At 54.6% G+C, this 21,426-nt stretch overlaps 5 protein-coding genes across 6 annotated transcripts; 3 read left to right on the top strand and 2 right to left on the bottom strand.

The window, feature by feature from the left end:
- Positions 1 to 176: 176 nt before the first annotated feature.
- EFHD2 (EF-hand domain family member D2) lies at positions 177 to 12,413 on the top strand. 2 transcript variants are annotated; one of them, XM_048967618.1, is made up of 5 exons: positions 177 to 511; positions 1,948 to 2,095; positions 2,185 to 2,319; positions 2,426 to 3,132; positions 12,082 to 12,413. In XM_048967618.1, the coding sequence occupies exons 1-4, from the start codon at positions 264 to 266 to the stop codon at positions 2,558 to 2,560; spliced, it is 666 nt and encodes a 221-aa protein (XP_048823575.1). In that variant the 5' UTR covers positions 177 to 263; the 3' UTR covers positions 2,561 to 3,132; positions 12,082 to 12,413. The 2 variants fall into 2 exon arrangements, with proteins under 2 accessions (XP_048823575.1, XP_048823574.1); XM_048967617.1 differs by having other exon boundaries at positions 2,426 to 3,228; positions 12,088 to 12,413.
- Positions 3,262 to 4,963, top strand: LOC125703494 (chymotrypsin-C-like). Its single transcript, XM_048968054.1, has 7 exons — positions 3,262 to 3,335; positions 3,419 to 3,510; positions 3,606 to 3,703; positions 3,774 to 3,896; positions 4,093 to 4,331; positions 4,408 to 4,553; positions 4,662 to 4,963. The coding sequence occupies exons 1-7, from the start codon at positions 3,296 to 3,298 to the stop codon at positions 4,866 to 4,868; spliced, it is 945 nt and encodes a 314-aa protein (XP_048824011.1). The 5' UTR covers positions 3,262 to 3,295; the 3' UTR covers positions 4,869 to 4,963.
- Positions 6,134 to 19,784, bottom strand: LOC125703493 (uncharacterized). Its single transcript, XM_048968053.1, has 5 exons — positions 19,431 to 19,784; positions 10,316 to 11,457; positions 6,853 to 7,032; positions 6,366 to 6,475; positions 6,134 to 6,226 (listed from the first exon to the last, which is right to left on the bottom strand). Exons 2-5 carry the CDS (start codon positions 11,379 to 11,381, stop codon positions 6,134 to 6,136), a joined length of 1,449 nt encoding a protein of 482 aa, XP_048824010.1. The 5' UTR covers positions 11,382 to 11,457; positions 19,431 to 19,784.
- On the top strand, positions 12,153 to 13,830 carry LOC125703491 (chymotrypsin-C-like). The gene is made up of 6 exons (XM_048968052.1): positions 12,153 to 12,192; positions 12,276 to 12,367; positions 12,463 to 12,560; positions 12,631 to 12,753; positions 13,052 to 13,409; positions 13,518 to 13,830. The coding sequence occupies exons 1-6, from the start codon at positions 12,153 to 12,155 to the stop codon at positions 13,722 to 13,724; spliced, it is 918 nt and encodes a 305-aa protein (XP_048824009.1). The 3' UTR covers positions 13,725 to 13,830.
- Positions 14,428 to 21,381, bottom strand: CASP9 (caspase 9). Its single transcript, XM_048967616.1, has 10 exons — positions 21,233 to 21,381; positions 19,792 to 20,005; positions 19,220 to 19,300; positions 18,786 to 18,817; positions 17,524 to 17,700; positions 17,197 to 17,286; positions 16,421 to 16,568; positions 15,698 to 15,877; positions 15,211 to 15,320; positions 14,428 to 15,071 (listed from the first exon to the last, which is right to left on the bottom strand). The coding sequence occupies exons 1-10, from the start codon at positions 21,362 to 21,364 to the stop codon at positions 14,979 to 14,981; spliced, it is 1,257 nt and encodes a 418-aa protein (XP_048823573.1). The 5' UTR covers positions 21,365 to 21,381; the 3' UTR covers positions 14,428 to 14,978.
- Positions 21,382 to 21,426: the final 45 nt, after the last annotated feature.

The raw sequence follows: 21,426 nt of genomic DNA, 5'->3' as shown, positions 1-21,426 counted from the left end.
CCAAATACTGTGGACACAGAGCTGGAAGCCCATCCATGCCCTTCATGCACCCTGTGTCTGCGAGGGCTTTGGGTTGGGCTGTCCCATTCAAACAATGCTGGTGGGACCCTAAGGGGGGAAACACTCGCAGGCTGGCAACCCCCGAGCCTGGAGGTGCTGGGGGTGCCCCGAAAAGATGCGTCCCCCCCCCCCTTTGCTAGGCGGCTGCTGGGGCGGAGCGGGGCGGAGCTGCGTCTGTTCGCCCATCCATCCATCCGGGCACCATGGCGGAGGAGCTGGCGGAGCGGCTGGGCCGACGGTTGGGGATGCGGGAAGGGGATGCGGAGCAGCAACAGCAGCAGCAGCAGCAGCAGGATGCGGAGCCCACCCCGGTGCCCCCTGGCAGCCCAGCGATGCGGGCGGTGGGCAGCGAAGGTTCGCCCGGGGGCGGCCGGAGGCTCTTCAGCCCCGCGGCGGAGTTCCGTGAGTTCTCCCGGCGGCAGCTCCGTGACATGGAGAGACTCTTCCGACAGTGAGTGTGGAGGGGAAACCCCCCCCACGGGACCCCCAGGAGAGACCCCGGGGAGGGAGCACCGGACAGAGGGTCCCCATTGCCCCGATCGCATCCCCTATGCTTTGGAAGCCTGCAGCCCCTGGTTGGGAACTGCGCGGGGGTGGAGGGAGAGGGGGGCGGTTATGGAAGCCCCCAGCCCCTTTGCAGATCCCGCCCAGCCCTTGGCTGATGGTGGGAGGGGTCCTTTGGACTCCTCTGCAGGGGAGATCTCTGGGGTTCTCCCACTTCCTTGCAGGGGGCTCCCCTCATCTTCTCATCCCTGGGACCCCCTCTTGGCTCCCTGTGGAAGGAATCCATGGGACCCCCCTTGGCTCACCACGATGCTCCCCAGTTCTGCACAGGAGCTGAGTCTCAAGACCCCCTCTCAGCTCCTTGCAGCCATCCTCCCACCCTCCAAACTCTTACAGAAGGGTGCCCCTGGATGCAACCCCCCCACAACCTTGCAGAGGGGATCTCAGAACCCTCAGAGCAGTCTGGAAAAGGGACACGGGACCCCCCAGCCCCAGGACCCCCACCCTGGCTATGCACACGGCTTTGGGCTGCGGCAGTGGTGTTGTCACATCCTCGGTGCCATCCCCACGTGTCCCCACGTGTGATGTTGCAAGCTTGGGTCAGTGGAGGGGGGAGCTGAGCAGAAAGGCGTGGAAATGTGCAGGGGGAAAATAGGGGCTGTAGAAGGAGGGGATCAGCCTCCCCCCAGCCCTATGCACTGTGCAGCATGTGGCCGTGGGTGCTGTGCCCGCGGGCAGATGGCAGCAGCACGGGGTCTGGTTGCAGAGCAGGACGTGCACGCCTGCACGCACCGCAGCGAGAGGAAGCAAAGGGGGCTCACCAAGGGGGGGAGCATGGGGATGGGGTGACGGTGTGGGGCCGAGCCTAGCCCCTGCCTCGCTGCATGCATGGTTTGTCCTCTCTCCCACCTTCCCCCGCTGCGTTAAAGGATTGCGACGCAGGAGAGCCCGCCCCAGTGGATGCAGAGCTGCAGCCAGGGGCTCAGTTTGCAGCAGCGGAGCTCACAGCCCTGCGATGCCAGCAGGAAAGCACGAGGGTTCTGTGCCGGGGCACAGTGTGAGCTGCACCATGCTGCGGCTGCGGGGACAAATGAGTCACAGCCCCGCAGAGCTGCATGTCGCTTCCTGTAGGCTGAGCAAAGAGAAGTGGAAAGTGCATCCTATAGAGCCCAGCTCAGTCCTACAGGCTGCACGGAGCTGGTGGCACACTTGGCAGCAAGCTGCTGGGTACCCATGCCAGAAACCACACTCCATGGGCAGGGAGTGCTGAGGATGCTCCTGGGAACCATTAGTGGTTGGATAGAACCAGCAGTGGTTTGGCACAGCAGCCCAACGCGACAGTGAGGATGTGCCCCGCGATGAGGATTTACCACCTCCCCGCAGGTATGACGCAGGGAAGGATGGCTTCATCGACCTGATGGAGCTGAAGCTGATGATGGAGAAGCTGGGAGCGCCGCAGACCCACCTGGGCCTGAAGAACATGATCAAGGAGGTGGACGAGGACCTGGACAGCAAGCTGAGTTTCCGCGAGGTGAGCGCAGGGGTTGGGTTGTGGCTGTGACCCTTGGCGAGGAGCTGGATGCCACATCCCTGGTGCTGATATCCCACCCCATGCTGCAGTTCCTGCTGATTTTCCGCAAGGCAGCAGCAGGTGAGCTGCAGGAGGACAGCGGGCTGCATGCACTGGCACGGCTCTCCGAGATTGACGTCTCAACAGAGGGCGTGAAGGGAGCCAAGAGCTTCTTCGAGGCCAAGGTAAGTGTTGAGCAACACAGCAGCGACCATTGGGCGTTGGGGACATGACCAACGTGCCACCATGCTGCACGCAATGGGGACGGGGCCAATGTGCCACCATCCCCAGGCACAGGCGGTCACCGAGGGCAGCCGCTTTGAGGAGGAGATCCGTGCAGAGCAGGAGGAGAAGAGGAGGCAGGCGGAGGAGATGAAGCAGCGCAAGGCAGCCTTCAAGGAGCTGCAGTCAGCATTTGCTCAATGACCACAGCACGTGGAAGGAGCCACGCCGTGCCGTCACCATTCCCTGCGTGTCATCATGCCCACGACTCGTGCCAAGCTGGTGGCAGCTGTCCCTGTGCTTGGTGCCACGGAGCAGGCGGGTGCGCCCATCCCACTGCACCCAACGTTGGCTTGGAGGTGGCCTTGGCTCCCCTTGAGCTGCTGGCTTATTATGGTGAAAGACGCCCATAAAGGCCACCGAGGGGAGAGAAGCTTTATTTTTTGTCTGTCTGTCTTCTAAGCACCCCAAGGGACGGCGTCTCACCTGCTGTCCCTGCAGCAGTGCTTGTGCCGATGCTGTGATGTCCCACAAAGGTGTTGTCTCAACAGCTGCTTCCATTCTGTCCTATGGATGTGTTCTTTGCCGTGTTGTTTTCTTTCTTTTTTTTCTTTTTCTTTTTAAATCCCAAATAAATATTATATTTCCTAAGTGTTGTGCTTATCCATGCCCAGGGTTGGGTGTCAGTGTGGGACCCCCACGTCCCCTCGAGGCTGGGGTCACGGTCAGGGCCACATCTGTGGGGTTGCACATGGGACAAGTGTATCCATTCCCAGGTGGGTCCCGATAAGAAATAGAACAAGGTGGGCACACAGGCTGTGGGATTTGGCCACCTGTTAGCAGGCTGAAGGCCACGTTCCCAACGGCTGGAGGTGGCTCAGCAAACACATATATAAGATGGTGGGCTCCTTGCTTCTGCCACACTGGAAGCCTACAACCATGCTGGGGGCTGTGTGTATCACCGTCCTGCTGGGCTACGGTGGGTGAGGGCATGAGGAGGGGGGTGTCTGTGGGGCTGGTGGCCGTGCCCATGCTGATGTCCCCATGCTTGGTGTCACACAGCCTACGGACGCGGGCAGCCGGCAGTGCAACCGGTGTTAGGCTCTCGCGTGGTGGGCGGTGAGGAAGCCACTCCTCACAGCTGGCCGTGGCAGGTAAGGGGGACGTGTGCCACCTGGGCTCCATCTCCACTGTTGGTGACACGGGGATGGGTGGCCACCACCTGTCCTGACTCCGTGCCGCCGTCCAGGTCTCACTGCAGTACAAATACTCTGGTGGCTGGAGCCACACCTGTGGAGGAACCCTCATTTCTTCCAGCTGGGTGCTGACAGCTGCACATTGTTACAGGTAGGGTTGGGGGGCATCCATGGGGGACAGAAACCCCCACGTCTGCCCTCATGCTGATGGCCATCGGCAGCAAGAGCCTGATGTACCGCGTGGCGCTGGGAAAGCACAACCTGACAAAGGTAGAAGACGGCGAGGTGATGGCTGAGGTGGAGGACTTCATTGTGCACGAGGAATATGACTCCATCAGCATCACGTAGGGCAGCAAAGTGGGGAAGAAGGGGTGTGCCAACCCAAGGCTGGGTGTGAGGATGGGTCTGGCAGTGGGCTGTTGTGGGATGGGCAGGGTCTGGTTGGAGGCACTCTAAGGGGTTTGATTGGTGGTGTTCTACAGAATCTGTTAAGTGACATTCTACAGGGTTAGGTTGGAGGCATTCTATTCAGTTTGGTTGATGGTTCTCTATGGGGTTTGGTTGGCGATCCTCTACAAGTTTTGGTTGGTGGCTCTCTAAAGGGTTTGGTTGGCTGTGTTATATGGGGTTTTGTCATTGCAGCAACGACATTGCATTGATCAAGTTGTCAGAGCCAGTGGAGGAGAGTGACACCATCCAGGCTGCCAGCCTGCCACCCAGCGGGCTGGAGCTGGAGAACGGCTACCCCTGCGTGGTCACTGGCTGGGGAACCCTCTGGAGTAAGAGGGTTGACCACAGAGGGAACTGAATGGGGTCAGCATTGGACATGGGTGCAACTTGAGGCTGTCATTGCAGCTAACGGGCCGCTGGCGGAGGTCTTAATGCAGGCCGTGCTGCCAGTCGTGGACTACGCAACGTGCTCACAGAGAACCTGGTGGGGCAGCCTGGTGACGACTTCCATGTTGTGTGCTGGTGGTGACGGCCAGGTCGGGGCATGCAACGTGAGTGAGGGGGCTGCTGGCCATCCCCAATGGCTGCGGTGAGGTTGGAAGAATGGAGATGGGGAGCTGTGGGGTGTATGAGTGTGACACGGCGCCATGCCTGGGTAGGGGGATTCGGGTGGCCCTCTGAACTGCCAACGGAACGACGTGTGGGAGGTGCACGGCATCGTCAGCTTCGGATCCTCCTGGGGCTGCGCCTACCCCAAGAAACCAACAGTCTTCACAAGGGTGTCCGCCTACATCGACTGGATCAACGAGGTGAGAGCAGAGCTCTTGGTGCGTGTTCTCTCCGTCCTTCTCCACGTGAAGGCCTGACCACGGTCTCATCCTTTTGTCTTTGGCAGAAAATCAGTGAGAACTGAGGATGCGCAGAGCAGATCACGTATGGTGGTGTGCAATAAAGGGAAACAACCGGCCTACAACCGGCCTCGTGTGTCCCTGTGGTCATTGGAGGGGTGTCAGGGGAGCACGTGGAGGGATAAGAACCCCCAGGGGGCTGAGTCTACCCCTCTGCACTCTGTATTTCTTTAATCTTTCCTGCATTGGAAAGATTCTTTAATTTACAGAGTGCCAGCAATGTGGGGTGCAATTAGGGTGCAGGACAGGCATTTGTGCTATTGACAAGACTGACAGAAACATTTACTACTCTGACCATTAGAAAAACAGCAGTTGCATAAACATCGTTTGCTGACTAACTCACAAATAACACCTTCCAAGGGGAAACAGCTGGCAGCCAAAGTGCACAATAGCTGTATAGACTGTAAAACCTGGGATGTTCTTCCTAGTTTTACACCAAGATCACCAAATCCAATCCCAACCCATCCGCCCCCCCTTCATCCCATCCCTCAGGGACACATCTACAGCCACTAAACATTAAAACTCTTTCTGGTTTGATTGCCCAAAGATGGTTTTGGGGTGTAATCTGTACTCCTAGGTACTGGGGACTGTGTGCATCAAGGTCATGACGACAACGCAACTGAGCTTTCTAGAGCTAACGCTCTAGGACACAAGAGAGAACAGAAGACAGAGTACAAAGCAAAAGTTTCTGTGTTTGTTTTTTTCCTTTTGGTTTTTGTTTCGCTCAAACAGAAAAATCCTTTGTTGCAAAAATCATGTATTTCCATTGACTCCAGCCATTGGTTCCATTCACTCCTCCAATCCACTGCAGTCGCACCAGGAAGGAGAGCACAGCCACAGCACAGCTGGAGGCCCTCACTCCACAGTGCGATCACTGGGCTGGCACACTCTGGGGATTCCAACACACATCCCTTCCCCCTTCCCACCACTGGCATAGAATCACAGGGGTTGCAAGGTACCTTTGGAGAGCATCAAGCCCAACACCCCTGCTACGGCATCTTCCCTACAGCAGATTGTCCCTACAGGTTGGAACAGGGCCACTCCTCATCTTGGGGGTGATCACCCCAACCGCAGCACTCACAGATTGCGTTTCTCAGCAGAGACCCCTCCAAAACCAGACAGCAGTCACCAGGAGCACCTGGTGCAAGTCACAGCAGGGACAGCTTTCATCCAGCCACAGGGAAGCTGTCCCTCACGTTGACTGGGACCTCGACAACCCCACATCATTTGCACAGGAAGAAGAATCTCTTACGTAGAAAGTTGAAACAGCCTGGGATCTGCTTGTACTTCCCCTTGGTGGACACGATGTCTGACACCTGGGAACACAAGGTGCACTGCATGCTCAGTATCACCACCCTTTACAGCCTGCCTGCCTACCCTGACACATGGCACCTCTGATTATTGCCCTCACTGCTGTAACACTACACAAATAAGGCTAAGGAAAAAGACATTTACCCGGAGCAGCATGGTTAGCAGGTCTTCAGAACGGGCAGAATGTTCCAGCACACTGTCCAGGGTTTCCACATACCACGAGCCACTCACCTTGTCCCTCCAGGACACAAAACCTGCAGAGAAAGGAGAAAATCACTCTTGCAGTCAGTCTTGCTGTGTCTTCATCTCCCTGCGTACCACCTCCAACAGGTGGCTGCCCATAACTTCAGTAGCAAACACTGACTATTGGGGACACTATGCTGTGGCACAGCAGCTTGGTGGTGGCTTTCTCCAAAAGCCAGTGCCAGAATTAGGATGTCTCGAGTTCTGGCCAAGCACCCTCAGCACCGACTGCTTCTGCAAATCATTTGCACTTATCTCACAGAATCACAGAATGCCCAGGGTTGGAAGGGACCTCAAGGATCAGGAATCTCCAACCCCCTGCCACAGGTTCGGCCACCAACCTCCCCCACTTAATACCAGACCAGGCTGCCCAGGAAAAGCAGCTCACCTGGAAAGGTTGAGTAGGACACCAAGATGTCACCAGGAGTGGGCAAACTGGCAACGGCGTCCGGCTCGTCCAAACTCCCCGATGGAGCCTGGAAAGGAATCGCATCCGACTCTACGCAACCTCGGCAAGTTTCATCTTGGGGTGATTCACAGCCCACCTCAAATCCATGGTCCTTTTCTTCTGCAAAAAATGGCAGCAACAACAGCTCTCGCTCACATCTGACACGCTCTGCACCCATACATCCTCTGTTAACAACTGCAGCGGAAAAAATCCTCCAACAAAACCACGCTTTTCTGCTCTCTGACAGTGCTGCGAGAGTCACAGCCATCACAGAATCACAGAATCACAGAATTGTAGGGGTTGGAAGGGACCTCCAGAGATCATTGAGTCCAACCCCCCTGCCAAAGCAGGTTCCCTACAGCAGGTCGCACAGGTCGGCATCCAGGCAGGTCTTGAACATCTCCAGAGAAGGAGACTCCACCACCTCCCTGGGCAGCCTGTTCCAGTGCTCCGTCACCTCACTGTAAAGAAGTTCTTGCGCATGTTTGTGCGGAACTTCCTATGCTGCAGTTTCTGGCCATTTCCCCTTGTCCTGTCTCCACTCACCACTGAAAGGAGTCCGGCCTCGCCATTCTGCCCCCCACACCTGAGATATTTATAGACCTGGATCAGGTCCCCTCTCAGTCTCCTTTTCTCAAGGCTGAACAGACCCAGTTCACTCAGCCTTTCTTCATAGGAGAGATGCTCCAGGCCCTTCACCATCTTCGTGGCCCTCCGCTGGACTCTTTCCAAGAGATCCCTGTCTTTTTTGTACTGGGGAGCCCAGAACTGGACGCAGTGCTCCAGATGAGGTCTTACCAGGGCACAGTAGAGGGGGAGGATCACCTCCCTCGACCTGCTGGCCACGCTCTTTTTAATGCACCCCAGTAAGCCATTGGCCTTTTTGGCCACAAGGGCACACTGCTGGCCCATGGCCAACCTGTCATCCACCAGGACACCCAGGTCCCTTTCTGCAGAGCTCCCCTCCAGCAGCTCATCCCCCAACCTGTACTGGTGCATGGAGTTATTCCTCCCCAGATGCAAGACTCTACACTTGCTTTTGTTAAACCTCATCCGGTTTTTTTCTGCCCAGCTCTCCAGCCTATCCAGGTCTTGCTGAATGGCAGCACAGCCTTCAGGCGTGTCAGCCAATCCTCCCAACTTCGTATCATCGGCAAACTTGCTGAGGGTGGCCATTATCCCCTCATCAAGGTCATTGATGAAGATGTTGAACAAGACCGGACCCAGCACAGACCCCTGAGGAACACCGCTGGTTACAGGCCTCCAACCAGACTCTGCACCACCAACAGTGACCCTCTGTGCTCTCCCAGTCAGCCAGTTCTCAACCCACCTCACTGTCCACTCATCTATTCCACACTTGCTCAGCTTTGTTATAAGGATGTCATGGGGGACAGCATCAAATGCCTTGCTGAAATCAAGGTAGACTACATCCACTGCTCTCCCCCTATCCACCCAGCCAGAGACAACATCATAGAAGGCTACCAGGTTGGTCAAGCACGACCTCCCCCTTGTGAACCCGTGCTGACTGCTCCTGATAACCTCCTCTTCTTCCAGTTGTCTGGAGATGACATCCAGTACAAGCTGTTCCATCACCTTTCCAGGGACAGAGGTGAGGCTGACTGGCCTATAATTGCCTGGGTCTTCCTTCTTGCCTTTTTTGAAGACCGGGGTGACGTTGGCTATCTTCCAGTCTTCAGGCACCTTCCCCGTCTTCCAAGACTTCTCAAAGATGACCGAAAGCGGTTCAGCAATCACCTCTGCCAGCTCCTTCAGCACCCGTGGATGAATCCCATCGGGTCCCATGGATTTCTGAACATTGATGTTGCCTAGGCGCTCCCGGACCACCTCTTCCCTGACAGAAGGGGGGTCTTCCATTCCCCAGATCCTCTCACTAATCTCCAGGGTCTCAGATTCCCGAGGGGGAGCTTTTCCACTGAAGACAGAAGCAAAGAAGGCATTCAGTATCTCTGCCTTCTCAGCATCCCCCGTTACCAGAACACCCCCATCACTTAGCAGGGGAGCCACATTCTCCCTAGTCTTCCTTTTACTGTTAATGTACTTGAAAAAACCTTTTTTATTATCCTTTATCCCCTTTGCCAGATTTAATTCCAGGCGGGCTTTAGCCTTCCTTGTCGCATCCCTGCAGACCCTGACAACATTCCTGTATTCTTCCCAAGTAGTCAGACCCTTTTTCCACATTTCGTGGGCCTTCTTCTTTCCTTTGAGTTTGTGCACGAGCTCCTTGCTCATCCACACAGGTCTCCTGCCACCCTTTCCCGATTTCTTCCTCACAGGGACGCACCGATCCTGAGCTTGGAAGAAGAGCTGCTTAAATGCCAACCAGCTCTCACAGGCCCCCTTGCCTTCCAACACCCATGAGACAGCTCCAAGTAGGCCCCGAAAGAGATCGAAGTTGGCTCTCCTAAAGTCCAGGATAGCAATCCTACTTTTTGCTTTACTTCTTCCACTCAGGATCTTGAACTTCACCATCTCGTGGTCACTACAACCCAAGCTGTCCCCGACCTTTACTTCCCTGACAAGCCCTTCTCTATTAGTGAGAATAAGGTCCAGCAGTACCCCTCTCCTCGTCGATTCCTCAACCACCTGCATCAGGAAGTTGTCTTCAACACATTGCAGGAACCGTCTGGACCGTGCATGCCTGGCCACATTGCTTTTCCAGCAAATATCTGGATGATTGAAGTCCCCCATAAGCACCAGCGCCTGGGATCGTGACGCTGCTTCCAACTGTTTGTGGAAGGCCTCATCAACCTCCTCCTCCTGATCAGGGGGCCTGTAGCACACACCCACAACGGTGTCAGCCATACCAGCCCGCCCCTTGATTCTTACCCACAAGCTCTCCACTGCTACACCACTCTCCCCCAGGTGGAGTTCAATACATCCAAGCTGCTCTCTTACATAAAGAACAACTCCACCACCCCGCCTTGCCGGCCGATCTTTCCTAAAAAGCACACAGCCCTCCATGACGACATTCCAGTCATGCGAGCTGTCCCACCACGTCTCTGTGATCGCAATGAGATCGTAGCCATGTGACCGCACGCAGATCTCTAACTCTTCCTGTTTATTTCCCATACTGCACACATTAGTGTATAGACACTTCAGGGAGGCAGCATTCCCCTGCCACACTCCATCCCTTCGAACTCTACCCTCGTCACCCATCAAATTCACTTTTGAGCCTTGAACTACCTGAACCTCAGCAGTGCTCATTTTGTCCCCTTCCCCCTTCTTACCTAGTTTAAAGATCTTTCAATGAGGCCTGCCAGCTCCTGGGCTAGGATCCTTTTACCCCTTGTAGACAGTTGAGCTCCATCTGCAGCCATCATGCCAGGAGCCGAGTAAATTGCCCCATGATCAAAAAAACCAAAGTTCTTCTGCCTGCACCAGCCTCTAAGCCATTTATTGATGAGGAGGGCCTTTTTGATCCTTTCAGAGTCCTTCCCCGCCACTGAAGGGATAGAAGAGAAGATCACTTGCATTCCCGCACCATCCAGTACCCTCCCCAGACCCTTGAAGTCATTTTTGATTGCCCTTAGGCTTCTCTTGGCAGTATCATCACTGCCAACCTGAACTACCAATAAGGGGTAGTAGTCAGACGGGCGAATAAGCCCAGGCAGCTTTCTAGAGATGTCCCTGACCCGTGCCCCAGGAAGGCAGCACACTTCCCTCCGGGTGGGGTCAGGACGACATATCGGGCCCTCAGTTCCTTTTAGAAGAGAGTCTCCTACAACTATCACCCTCCTTTCTTTACCAGAAGAGGCGGTCTTCAAGCGTGGAGCCGACCGCCTCTCCTTAGCAAAGCTCAGAGGCTGTTCCACCACCTTGTTCTCAGCCTCCTCACCCTCCAGTTCCAGGGTTTCAAACCTATTACTTAGGGGCACCTGAGGAACCGAGGTAGGTCGGGGAGGGCGCCGCCTGCGTCGCTGAGGTGGGACATGCTGCCATTCCTCTTCTCCTCCCAAGTCAGCTCTCTCGTTTTTACTACGGGAAGGCAGAGAGTCCACTACAGGCTGGGGGTTGCAATCTCTGCTTGTTTCTTGCAGAGAGGTACACCACCAGTCTATCTCCCTCTCGCAGTCCCTAATGGATCTTAACCGCTCCACCTCCTCCCTAAGCTCTACCACAAGGCTGAGCAGCTCATCCAACTGTTCGCACCTCACGCAGGTGCCATCCCTCCCATCGTCCCCCGGCAGCAGCAGACTCAGGCACTCCCTGCAGCCAGAGACTTGGACCGCTGCACATCTGGGCAGTCCCTCTGTCTGGGTCGCCACAGACTTGTTGGAGCGTGCCCGACGTCTGGTAGAGACCATGTTTGAACTTACAGTCACTGCGTCAGCGAGTGGGAGAGCGGTCACCTGCCCTGAAGCTGGTCTCCTTCCAGGGGAGTGCAGACAGGGGTACCTTACAAAAGCACCAAATTCATCTCTCTCCTTCTGCCCCTTCCAATTGCACATTAGAATTCAACTGCTCGGGTTCCCCTTAAGGACCACAGCTTGCAGCTACACCACTGCAAGGGCAGATCAAAACCATCTCGGTTTTTCCCTTATCCGACTTCAGTGAGGTTTCTCATGACAGCTGTATGAGCTGCATCAACAGATAAAGGGCAAAACAGGAGTAGCAAAGACACAGTGAAGCCCGTTTTCAGCGCAGCAGTACAAAGGCTGCATGTGAAAAGCAGAAGAAAAAGCAGACACCCATAAAGGCCACCGAGGGGAGAGAAGCTTTATTTTTTGTCTGTCTGTCTTCTAAGCACCCCAAGGGACGGCGTCTCACCTGCTGTCCCTGCAGCAGTGCTTGTGCCGATGCTGTGATGTCCCACAAAGGTGTTGTCTCAACAGCTGCTTCCATTCTGTCCTATGGATGTGTTCTTTGCCGTGTTGTTTTCTTTCTTTTTTTTCTTTTTTCTTTTTAAATCCCAAATAAATATTCTATTTCCTAAGTGTTGTGCTTATCCATGCCCAGGGTTGGGTGTCAGTGTGGGACCCCCACGTCCCCGCATGGCTGGGGTCACGGTCAGGGCCACATCTGTGGGGTTGCACATGGGACAAGTGTATCCATTCCCAGGTGGGTCCCGATAAGAAACAGAACAAGGTGGGCACACAGGCTGTGGGATGTGGCCACCTGTTAGCAGGCTGAAGGCCACGTTCCCAACAGCAGGAGGTGGCACAGCAAACATATATAAGACGGTGGGCTCCTTGCTCCTGCCACACTGGAAGCCTACAACCATGCTGGGGGCTGTGTGTATCGCCGTCCTGCTGGGCTACGGTGGGTGAGGGCATGAGGAGGGGGGTGTCTGTGGGGCTGGTGGCCGTGCCCATGCTGATGTCCCCATGCTTGGTGTCACACAGCCTACGGACATGGGCAGCCGGCAGTGCAACCGGTGTTAGGCTCTCGTGTGGTGGGCGGTGAGGAAGCCACTCCTCACAGCTGGCCGTGGCAGGTAAGGGGGACGTGTGCCACCTGGGCTCCATCTCCACTGTTGGTGACACGGGGATGGGTGGCCACCACCTGTCCTGACTCCGTGCCGCCGTCCAGGTCTCACTGCAGTACAAATACTCTGGTGGCTGGAGCCACACCTGTGGAGGAATCCTCATCTCTCCCAGCTGGGTGCTGACAGCTGCACACTGTTACAGGTAGGGTTGGGGGGCATCCATGGGGGACAGAAACCCCCACGTCTGCCCTCATGCTGATGGCCATCGGCAGCAAGAGCCTGACGTACCGCGTGGCGCTGGGAAAGCACAACCTGTCAGAGGAAGAAGACGGCGCGGTGGTGGCTGAGGTGGAGGACTTCATTGTGCACGAGAAGTGGAACGCCTTCCTCATCACGTAGGGCAGCAAAGGGGGGAGGGAGGGGTGTGCCAACCCAAGGCTGGGTGTGAGGATGGGTCTGGCAGTGGGCTGTTGTGGGGTTGGCAGGGTCTGGTTGGAGGCACTCTAAGGGGTTTGGTTGGTGGTGTTCGACAGGATCTGTTAATTGACATTCTAGAGGGTTTGGTTGGAGGCACACTATTCAGTTTGGCTGATGGTTCTCTATGGGGTTTGGTTGGCGATCCTCTACAAGGTTTGGTTGGTGGCTCTCTATAGGGTTTGGTTGCCTGTGTTATATGGGGTTTTGTCATTGCAGCAACGACATTGCATTGATCAAGTTGTCAGAGCCAGTGGAGGAGAGTGACACCATCCAGGCTGTCAGCCTGCCACCCAGTGGGCTGGAACTGGAGAACGACTACCCCTGCGTGGTCACTGGCTGGGGAACCCTCCGAAGTAAGAGGGGTGACACAGAGGGAACTGAATGGGGTCAGCATTGGACATGGCTGCAACTTGAGGCTGTCATTGCAGCTAACGGGCAGCTGGCGGAGGTCTTGCAGCAGGCCGTGCTGCCAGTCGTGGACTACGCAACGTGCTCACAGAGAACCTGGTGGGGCAGCCAGGTGACGACTTCCATGTTGTGTGCTGGTGGTGACGGCCAGGTCGGGGCATGCAACGTGAGTGAAGGGACTGCCAGCCATCCCCAATGGCTGCGGTGAGGTTGGAAGAATGGAGACGGGGAGCTGTGGGGTGTATGAGTGTGACACGGCGCCCTGCCTGGGTAGGGGGATTCGGGTGGACCTCTGAACTGCCAACGGAACGACGTGTGGGAGGTGCACGGCATCGTCAGCTTTGGCTCCGGCTGGGGCTGCAACGTCGCCAAGAAACCAACAGTCTTCACAAGGGTGTCCGCCTACATCGACTGGATCAACGAGGTGAGAGCAGAGCTCTTGGTGCGTGTTCTCTCCGTCCTTCTCCATGTGAAGGCCTGACCACGGTCTCATCCTTTTGTCTTTGGCAGAAAATCGGTGAGAACTGAGGATGCGCAGAGCAGATCACGTATGGTGGTGTGCAATAAAGGGAAACAACCGGCCTCGTGTGTCCCTGTGGTCATTTGAGGGGTGTCAGGGGAGCACGTGGAGGGAGAGGAGCCCCCAGGGGGCTGAGTCTACCCCTCTGCACTCTGTATTTCTTTAATCTTTCCTGCATTGGAAAGATTCTTTACTTTACAGAGTGCCAGCAATGTGGGGTGCAATTAGGGGGAAGGACAGGCATTTGTGCTATTGACAAGACTGACAGAAACATTTACTACTCTGACTATTAGAAAAACAGCAGTTGCATAAACATCGTTTGCTGACTAACTCACAAATAACACCTTCCAAGGGGAAACAGCTGGCAGCCAAAGTGCACAATAACTGTATAGACTGTAAAACCTGGGATGTTCTTCCTAGTTTTACACCAAGATCACCACGTCCAACCCCAACCCCTCCCCCCTTCCTCAACCCCATCCCTCAGGGACACATCTACAGCCACTAAACATTAAAACACTTTCTGGTTTGATTGCCCAAAGATGGTTTTGGGGTGTAATCTGTACTCCTAGGTACTGGGGACTGTGTGCATCAAGGTCATGACGACAACGCAACTGAGCTTTCTAGAGCTAACGCTCTAGGACACAAGAGAGAACAGAAGACAGAGTACAAAGCAAAAGTTTCTGTGTTTGTTTTTTTCCTTTTGGTTTTTGTTTCGCTCAAACAGAAAAATCCCTTGTTGCAAAAATCATGTATTTCCATTGACTCCAGCCATTGGTTCCATTCACTCCTCCAATCCACTGCAGTCGCACCGGGAAGGAGAGCACAGCCACAGCACAGCTGGAGGCCCTCACTCCACAGTGCGATCACTGGGCTGGCACACTCTGGGGATTCCAACACACATCCCTTCCCCCTTCCCACCACTGGCATAGAATCACAGCGGTTGCAAGGTACCTTTGGAGAGCATCAAGCCCAACACCCCTGCTACGGCATCTTCCCTACAACAGATTGTCCCTACAGGTTGGGACAGGGCCACTCCTCATCTGGTGGCCGATCACCCCAACCACAGCACTCACAGATTGCATTTCTCAGCAGAGACCCCTCCAAAGCCAGACAGCAGTCACCAGGAGCACCTGGTGCAAGTCACAGCAGGGACAGCTTTCATCCAGCCACAGGGAAGCTGTCCCTCACGTTGACTGGGACCTCGACAACCCCACATCATTTGCACAGGAAGAAGAATCTCTTACGTAGAAAGTTGAAACAGCCTGGGATCTGCTTGTACTTCCCCTTGGTGGACACGATGTCTGACACCTGGGAACACAAGGTGCACTGCATGCTCAGTATCACCACCCTTTACAGCCTGCCTGCCTACCCTGACACATGGCACCTCTGATTACTGCCCTCACTGCTGTAACACTACACAAATTAGGTTAAGAAAAAAGACATTTACCCGGAGCAGCATGGTTAGCAGGTCTTCAGAACGGGCATAATGCTCCAGCACACTGTCTAGGGTTTCCACATACCACGAGCCACTCACCTTGTCCCTCCAGGACACAAAACCTGCAGAGAAAGGAGAAAATCACTCTTGCAGTCAGTCTTGCTGTGTCTTCATCTCCCTGAGTACCACCTCCAACAGGTGGCTGCCCATAACTTCAGTAGCAAACACTGACTATTGGGGACACTATGCTGTCGCACTGCAGCTTGGTGGTGGCTTTCTCCAAAAGCCAGTGCCAGAATTAGGATGTCTTGACTACTGGCCAAGCACCCTCAGCACCGACTGCTTCTGCAAATCATTTGCACTTATCTCACAGAATCACAGAATGCCCAGGGTTGGAAGGGACCACAAGGATCAGGAATCTCCAACCCCCTGCCACAGGTAGGGCCACCAACCTCCCCCACTTAATACCAGACCAGGCTGCCCAGGAAAAGCAGCTCACCTGGAAAGGTTGAGTAGGACACCAAGATGTCACCAGGAGTGGGCAAACTGGCAACGGCGTCCGGCTCGTCCAAACTCCCCGATGGAGCCTGGAAAGGAATCGCATCCGACTCTACGCAACCTCGGCAAGTTTCATCTTGGGGTGATTCACAGCCCACCTCAAATCCATGGTCCTTTTCTTCTGCAAAAAATGGCAGCAACAACAGCTCTCGCTCACATCTGACACGCTCTGCACCCATACATCCTCTGTTAACAACTGCAGCGGAAAAAATCCTCCAACAAAACCACGCTTTTCTGCTCTCTGACAGTGCTGCGAGAGTCACAGCCATCAGGCTACCCACTAACCAAGCCCTTCCAACCAACCTCCCAACGCTCCTTCCAACCCAAGCCATTCTACAGTTCTACCCTTGTTGCTAAATACAGAGAACAGGAGGAATGCGCCTGGATGTGGGGCAAGGGATGCCACTACTGCCCTCCTGCCATCTCACAGCCCCCACTCTGCACAGTGAAACCACCCCGCTGCACGACAAAACCACCAGTGCTGCCCTCCTGCAAGATGCTCCTGACATTCAACCCATCTTAGCAGCAGAAATACATGGCTGGGAATGCTAGGAAACACCTGGATAAAAGGGCAACAGACATGAAAGGAAGACGACCACAAAGCCCAACTGTGTCTCACCAGCCTGCTCACACCTAACAGCTTATTGCCAACACAAAGATTCACCTCCTCCACACGCCTGGATGAAGAAGAGTTTGGGTTTTCCTCTCAAACTTGGGCACTGGGACCCATTGAAATAGTTCACAATCTTTTCAATTGGAATGGTTTTGCCATCTGTTCCATAAATCCCTCCGGGAAATTGAATATGGCTTGTCTGGAAGAGGAAAATCCAAGAGCTGTTAACACAGAAGGAAAGGCAAGCTCAGAGGGAACCCGTCTCTGTCCAAGTGTTCTCCCTCCCCCATCACTGTCTAGCATAAAGTTTCCATATATGCATAAAGTGAGAACAAATCTCACTTCCTCATATCTGTGCAAATATGCATACTGCAGCAGGGCAAAGGGATTCCAGCAGACAATACCCAGAAATCCAACCCCTCAATATAACCCAACTCTTACTCCACCTCCTCCAGCAAGGGGATTCTTTATCCTCCAGGACAAGGGGCACACAACACACAACCCTTTTAGGAACAATTTATCTCTTCTCCTCTAACTCCAAGGTCTACACCTTGTGATGATTAGTCTTAATCATGACTAATGACTCCCCAGGCAGAACCAGAGGATCAGGAAGCACTCGAGGACTACAGTATGAAGGTCAGCACCACCTCCTTCTGCTCTTTGCCCCCCACTCGGTTCTGATGTACAGATCCCACACTCAGAAGCTAACAACTTCTGACCAAATGCCACCAACCTCTGCAAAGGCACTGCAGCAGGGAACCTCGTGTCTGCTTTCACCCAGACACAGGATCAGAACTCCCCATGATGTCAGAGGAGCACAAACCCACCTGGCAGCCGTGGGAGAGGATGACAACAAGGCAGCAGTCCAGGGTGCTGTGGTCGAACTGTGCCAGCTTCCGCAGCTCCAGATCAATTTCCTACATAAAAAACATCATGCTTTAAACTGGCCACAGATGACTGGCAAGCCCTGCCCTATCAGACCCAGCTGCATCTCTGCTGCTTTCTGTCCAGTAAAAGTGTGATAACAGACCCTCCACATACAGACCACAAAACCCATTGGCACAAAGTAAGACTCACACACATCCCTATGCATCGCATGCAGGAATCACACTTGAGCCTGAAGAGTAACCAGGTCTTCATTCTGCCACCCTCACCTGAGCTTTGAGGTTCCTCAGGGTCCGGACGTGGAAGCACAAGGACTTGAAACGCTTCTCCAGCTTCTCACAGTCTATGTCAGAGCCAGCCCGAGCTGACAGATCAGAGTCTGTGCTGAAGTTGACGTTGTTGAAGATCAGGCAGTGCCCACAAGGGTCTGCTCGCAGCTGGTACACCTGGCATGCATGAGGGAACTTGTCAGTCACAATTAAACACCCCCTAATTCAGAGCATTCGCCAGCTAGTCCACTGGAACACGCTGTAAAAGTGGAAGAGGAGTCTTAAAAGCAGCTCCTTTCTCAGTTCTTTCGCATCTCTAAGCCTAGGGACGGATAATAGTGTCTGTTCTCCATGCTCACATTATTCAAATGTGCAACCAGAGGAAAAAAGAATTGCCTAATTCACAGGAAAATGGTCACGACTTTAGCCACAAGGTTAGGTTTTCAGGTTGTTCAGGCACATTCATCAAACCTCACCATGAGACCCCAGGGAGTGTGCTCTAGGAGCCAAGAAAACAGGCAGATCCATCTCCTGTGTAGTCAGATTCAGCATCAACTCCAACACATTAATTTGGGGAGGCCCCTCCAAACTCCAGCCATGTGAACACAGCCAAATTCCCTGCCCTGCCTCGGGGGTGAGTTGTGCTGTCAGAAGGCAGCACACACACTTCTCAGTGCCTGCTTCACCGTCAGCCTCCTAAAGCTGCCACAAATGTTGACTGTTGTTTTCTCAGCTTGTTTCCCAACACAGTGATTACAAAGTCAAAACACTGCTTTACAAATGACTTGGTGCCTGAGGAAATCACTAGCTGTCTTGCTAGAAACTCTGTCAGCACCACATTTAGCTCCATATCACGTTGTTTGCAGCACGGTTCGTGTGATCCCAAGGTGGAGCTGGCTAATGATTGACCCACCCTGAGCACATTGCCCTGGTTACAGCCTTGTCAGCCTCAGCACGATTCCTCACGTCCCAGCACCAAGGACTGGCTGTCACAGCACTGCTTTCAGCTGCAGCAGCAGCTCAGGAGCTCTGTGGGACTTCTTTAGTCCAGGTAGAAGTTTAAGCCATGCTAAGACCTTTTTTTGGACATTCTGTGCCTTGCATCGTGAGGGTGAACACTGAAATATCTTCAGCCTTGCTCGGCCTTTTCAATTCTTAAAGCACAAGCTCCTTGCAAACAGAATCTCTGAGATGACTGGCAGCAAAGAACCCCAACACAACCACAAATACACTGGAAAAGAAGAAATATCTACAATACTAACCAGTCTCTGGTCACCCCTGTCAACAGCTGAACCTACAACACAAAACAGAAATGGGATTTAGCTCTTAGCGCTCAACAGTGAGATGTTAAACCTGTTCTTCAAAGAATTAACACCAACTTTCTCCTGTCATCTGTCACACAGGGGTGACAGACACCCCTTCCCACCCCACCACACACCACAAGCACCGTTTGGCTCTCATCTCTCAAACCACAAAGAGGAAGAGTGTCAGCAGTTAGAGCCTGGACCTCAAGCACATGCTCATCCCCACCTGGGGCACCATACACCATTTAGTTGGGGTCACCTCCCACCCAGCACACATCTCAGCTGCTCTGCAATTCACACAGACACCCAGCACGGTGTGTCTCAAGCAAGGAAGTGACCAACAAGCTCTACAAGCTGCCAGATCTCCCTCAGGGCTCCAGGACAATCCTTACCATGGGCTGCTGCTGGAGACATCCCAAATCGCTGACTCTCACCTTGGACTGGGATGGAGAAGCGTTCCGCAGTGCTCACACCTGTCATGGCATGGCAAAGTCATCTCTCTCCTTCTGCCCCTTCCAATTGCACATTAGAATTCAACTGCTCGGGTTCCCCTTAAGGACCACAGCTTGCAGCTACACCACTGCAAGTGCAGAACAAAACCACCTCTGTTTTTCTCTTATCCGACTTCAGTGAGGTTTCTCATGACAGCTGTATGAGCTGCATCAACAGATAAAGGGCAAAACAGGAGTAGCAAAGACACAGTGAAGCCCATTTTCAGCGCAGCAGTACAAAGGCTGCATGTGAAAAGCAGAAGGAAGCTGCTAGAGCACAGCTGGGGCTTCAACACTTCTGCTACCAGAAAGCACATCATTCTCCCACAAACTCAGGCAGTCGCCACTACAACCTGTGCCAGAGGATAACAAAACCAGGACTTCACAGCCTACTTTCTACACCAAGAAGGAATCCAGCTGCTGCACCCCATCCTGCACTTCACCATGCAAAGAACCACCTTCTCACTACTTACTTTTGTCACGCCTTTCTCCAGGCGGCTCCAGCTGCACAGGCCTCAGGTCCACAGGTGGGGAGATGGGGCTTCCACACCCCTCCTCTAGCATGTCAGCCAGGTCATCGTGTCCGGTGTCCCTCAGGATGGAGAGGAATATTGGGAAGGCCTGCTTCCCACGGGTCTCCAGGTCTATGACCAGCTGTCGTGCTTGTTCCCTTCGGGTGCCAGCACTCTGCAGAGGAGGGAAGGCAGGGACAAGGCTCAGTGATGCTTCCTGAGCCCTTCAGCTTTGCCACAGCCAACAGGAAACAAAAGGAGGGTACTGGAAGCCCTGGTTCTGGGGGATGGGAGGACCAGGGGACACCCCCAGCTTGACAACACAGGGATAAAAGACACTTTCTAAATCAGCTTGCCACCAGTATCATGGAAGGGGAACAAAGGGGAGGACAAGAGGGCACCATACAGACGGCCAGTGGAGGACATAGGGGTGCCATGGGCCATGTCATGGGCATGGAAGGGACACAGAGGGCACCAGGGCTTTGTCACTGGGCTGCAGTGATGCAGGGACTCACAGGGACCTGTCAGCAGGCAACAGGGACACGAGGACCCGTGGGGCTGAGAGGATGTTGCATCTCTCAGGGCTCGTTATTAGACTGTGGGAACACAGGTCCTTCCCAGGGCCTGCCATAGGGCTGGGGGGGGTGAGGGGACACTTCGAGTCCTGCTACTGGGCAGAGAGGAGGTGAGAATCACAGAATGGCCAGGGTTGGAAGGGACCTCAAGGATCTTGAATCTCCAACCCCCTGCCACATGCAGGGCCACCAACCTCCACATTTAATACCAGACCAGCTTCCCCAGGGCCCCATCCAACCTGGCCTTGAACACCTCCAGGGATAGACGGGGCATCACAGCCTCTCTGGGCAGCTGTTCCAGCACCTCACCACTCTCATAGGAAAGAACTTCCCCCTGTCATCCAACCTCAATCTTCCCTCCCTCAACTTAAAACCATTTCCCCTTGTCCTGCTGTTATCTACCCTTTTCAAGAGTTGACTTCCCTCCTGTTTGCAGGCTCCCTTTAGGTACTGAAGGCTGCAATGAGGTCACCCCACAGCCTTCTTTTCTCCAGGCTGAACAAGCCCAGCTCCCTCAGCCTGTCATCACAGTGGAGGTGCTCCTGTCCCCTGCTCATCTCTGTGGCTCCTCTGGACCCTCTCCAACAGCTCTCTGTCTTTCTTGTACTCGGGGCTCCAGACCTGGCCGCAGTGCTGCAGATGGGGCCTCACAAGAGCAGAGCAGAGAGGAACCATCAGCTCTCTGTCGCTGCTGGCCGCCCCTCTGCTGATGGAGCCCAGGATCCCACGTAAGGACACCCCGAGCCCCGTCACCGAGCTGAGGGGACACGAGGCCCTTTCACCGGACCGCGAGGACGCGGGACCCCCGGCCGCGCCCCGCAGCCCACCTGTATATCCTCCACCATAGCGCTGGTGAAAACCCCTCGGGCCTGCAGCGGCCCCCAAAGAGCCTCGGGCCGCAGCCCCTCCACCAGTCGCACCCGGCCGCGCCGCAAGGCGTGCCTCTGCGCCTCCTCCATGGCGATCCACGTCACATGACCGGAAGCGGAAGCGTCGCTATGGTGACGGCGGGCGGGCGCGC

Source organism: Lagopus muta, chromosome 21 (assembly GCF_023343835.1).
Source record: "Lagopus muta isolate bLagMut1 chromosome 21, bLagMut1 primary, whole genome shotgun sequence".
Taxonomy (NCBI): Eukaryota; Metazoa; Chordata; class Aves; order Galliformes; family Phasianidae; genus Lagopus; species Lagopus muta.
This window is presented reverse-complemented; position numbering and strand designations above follow the sequence as displayed.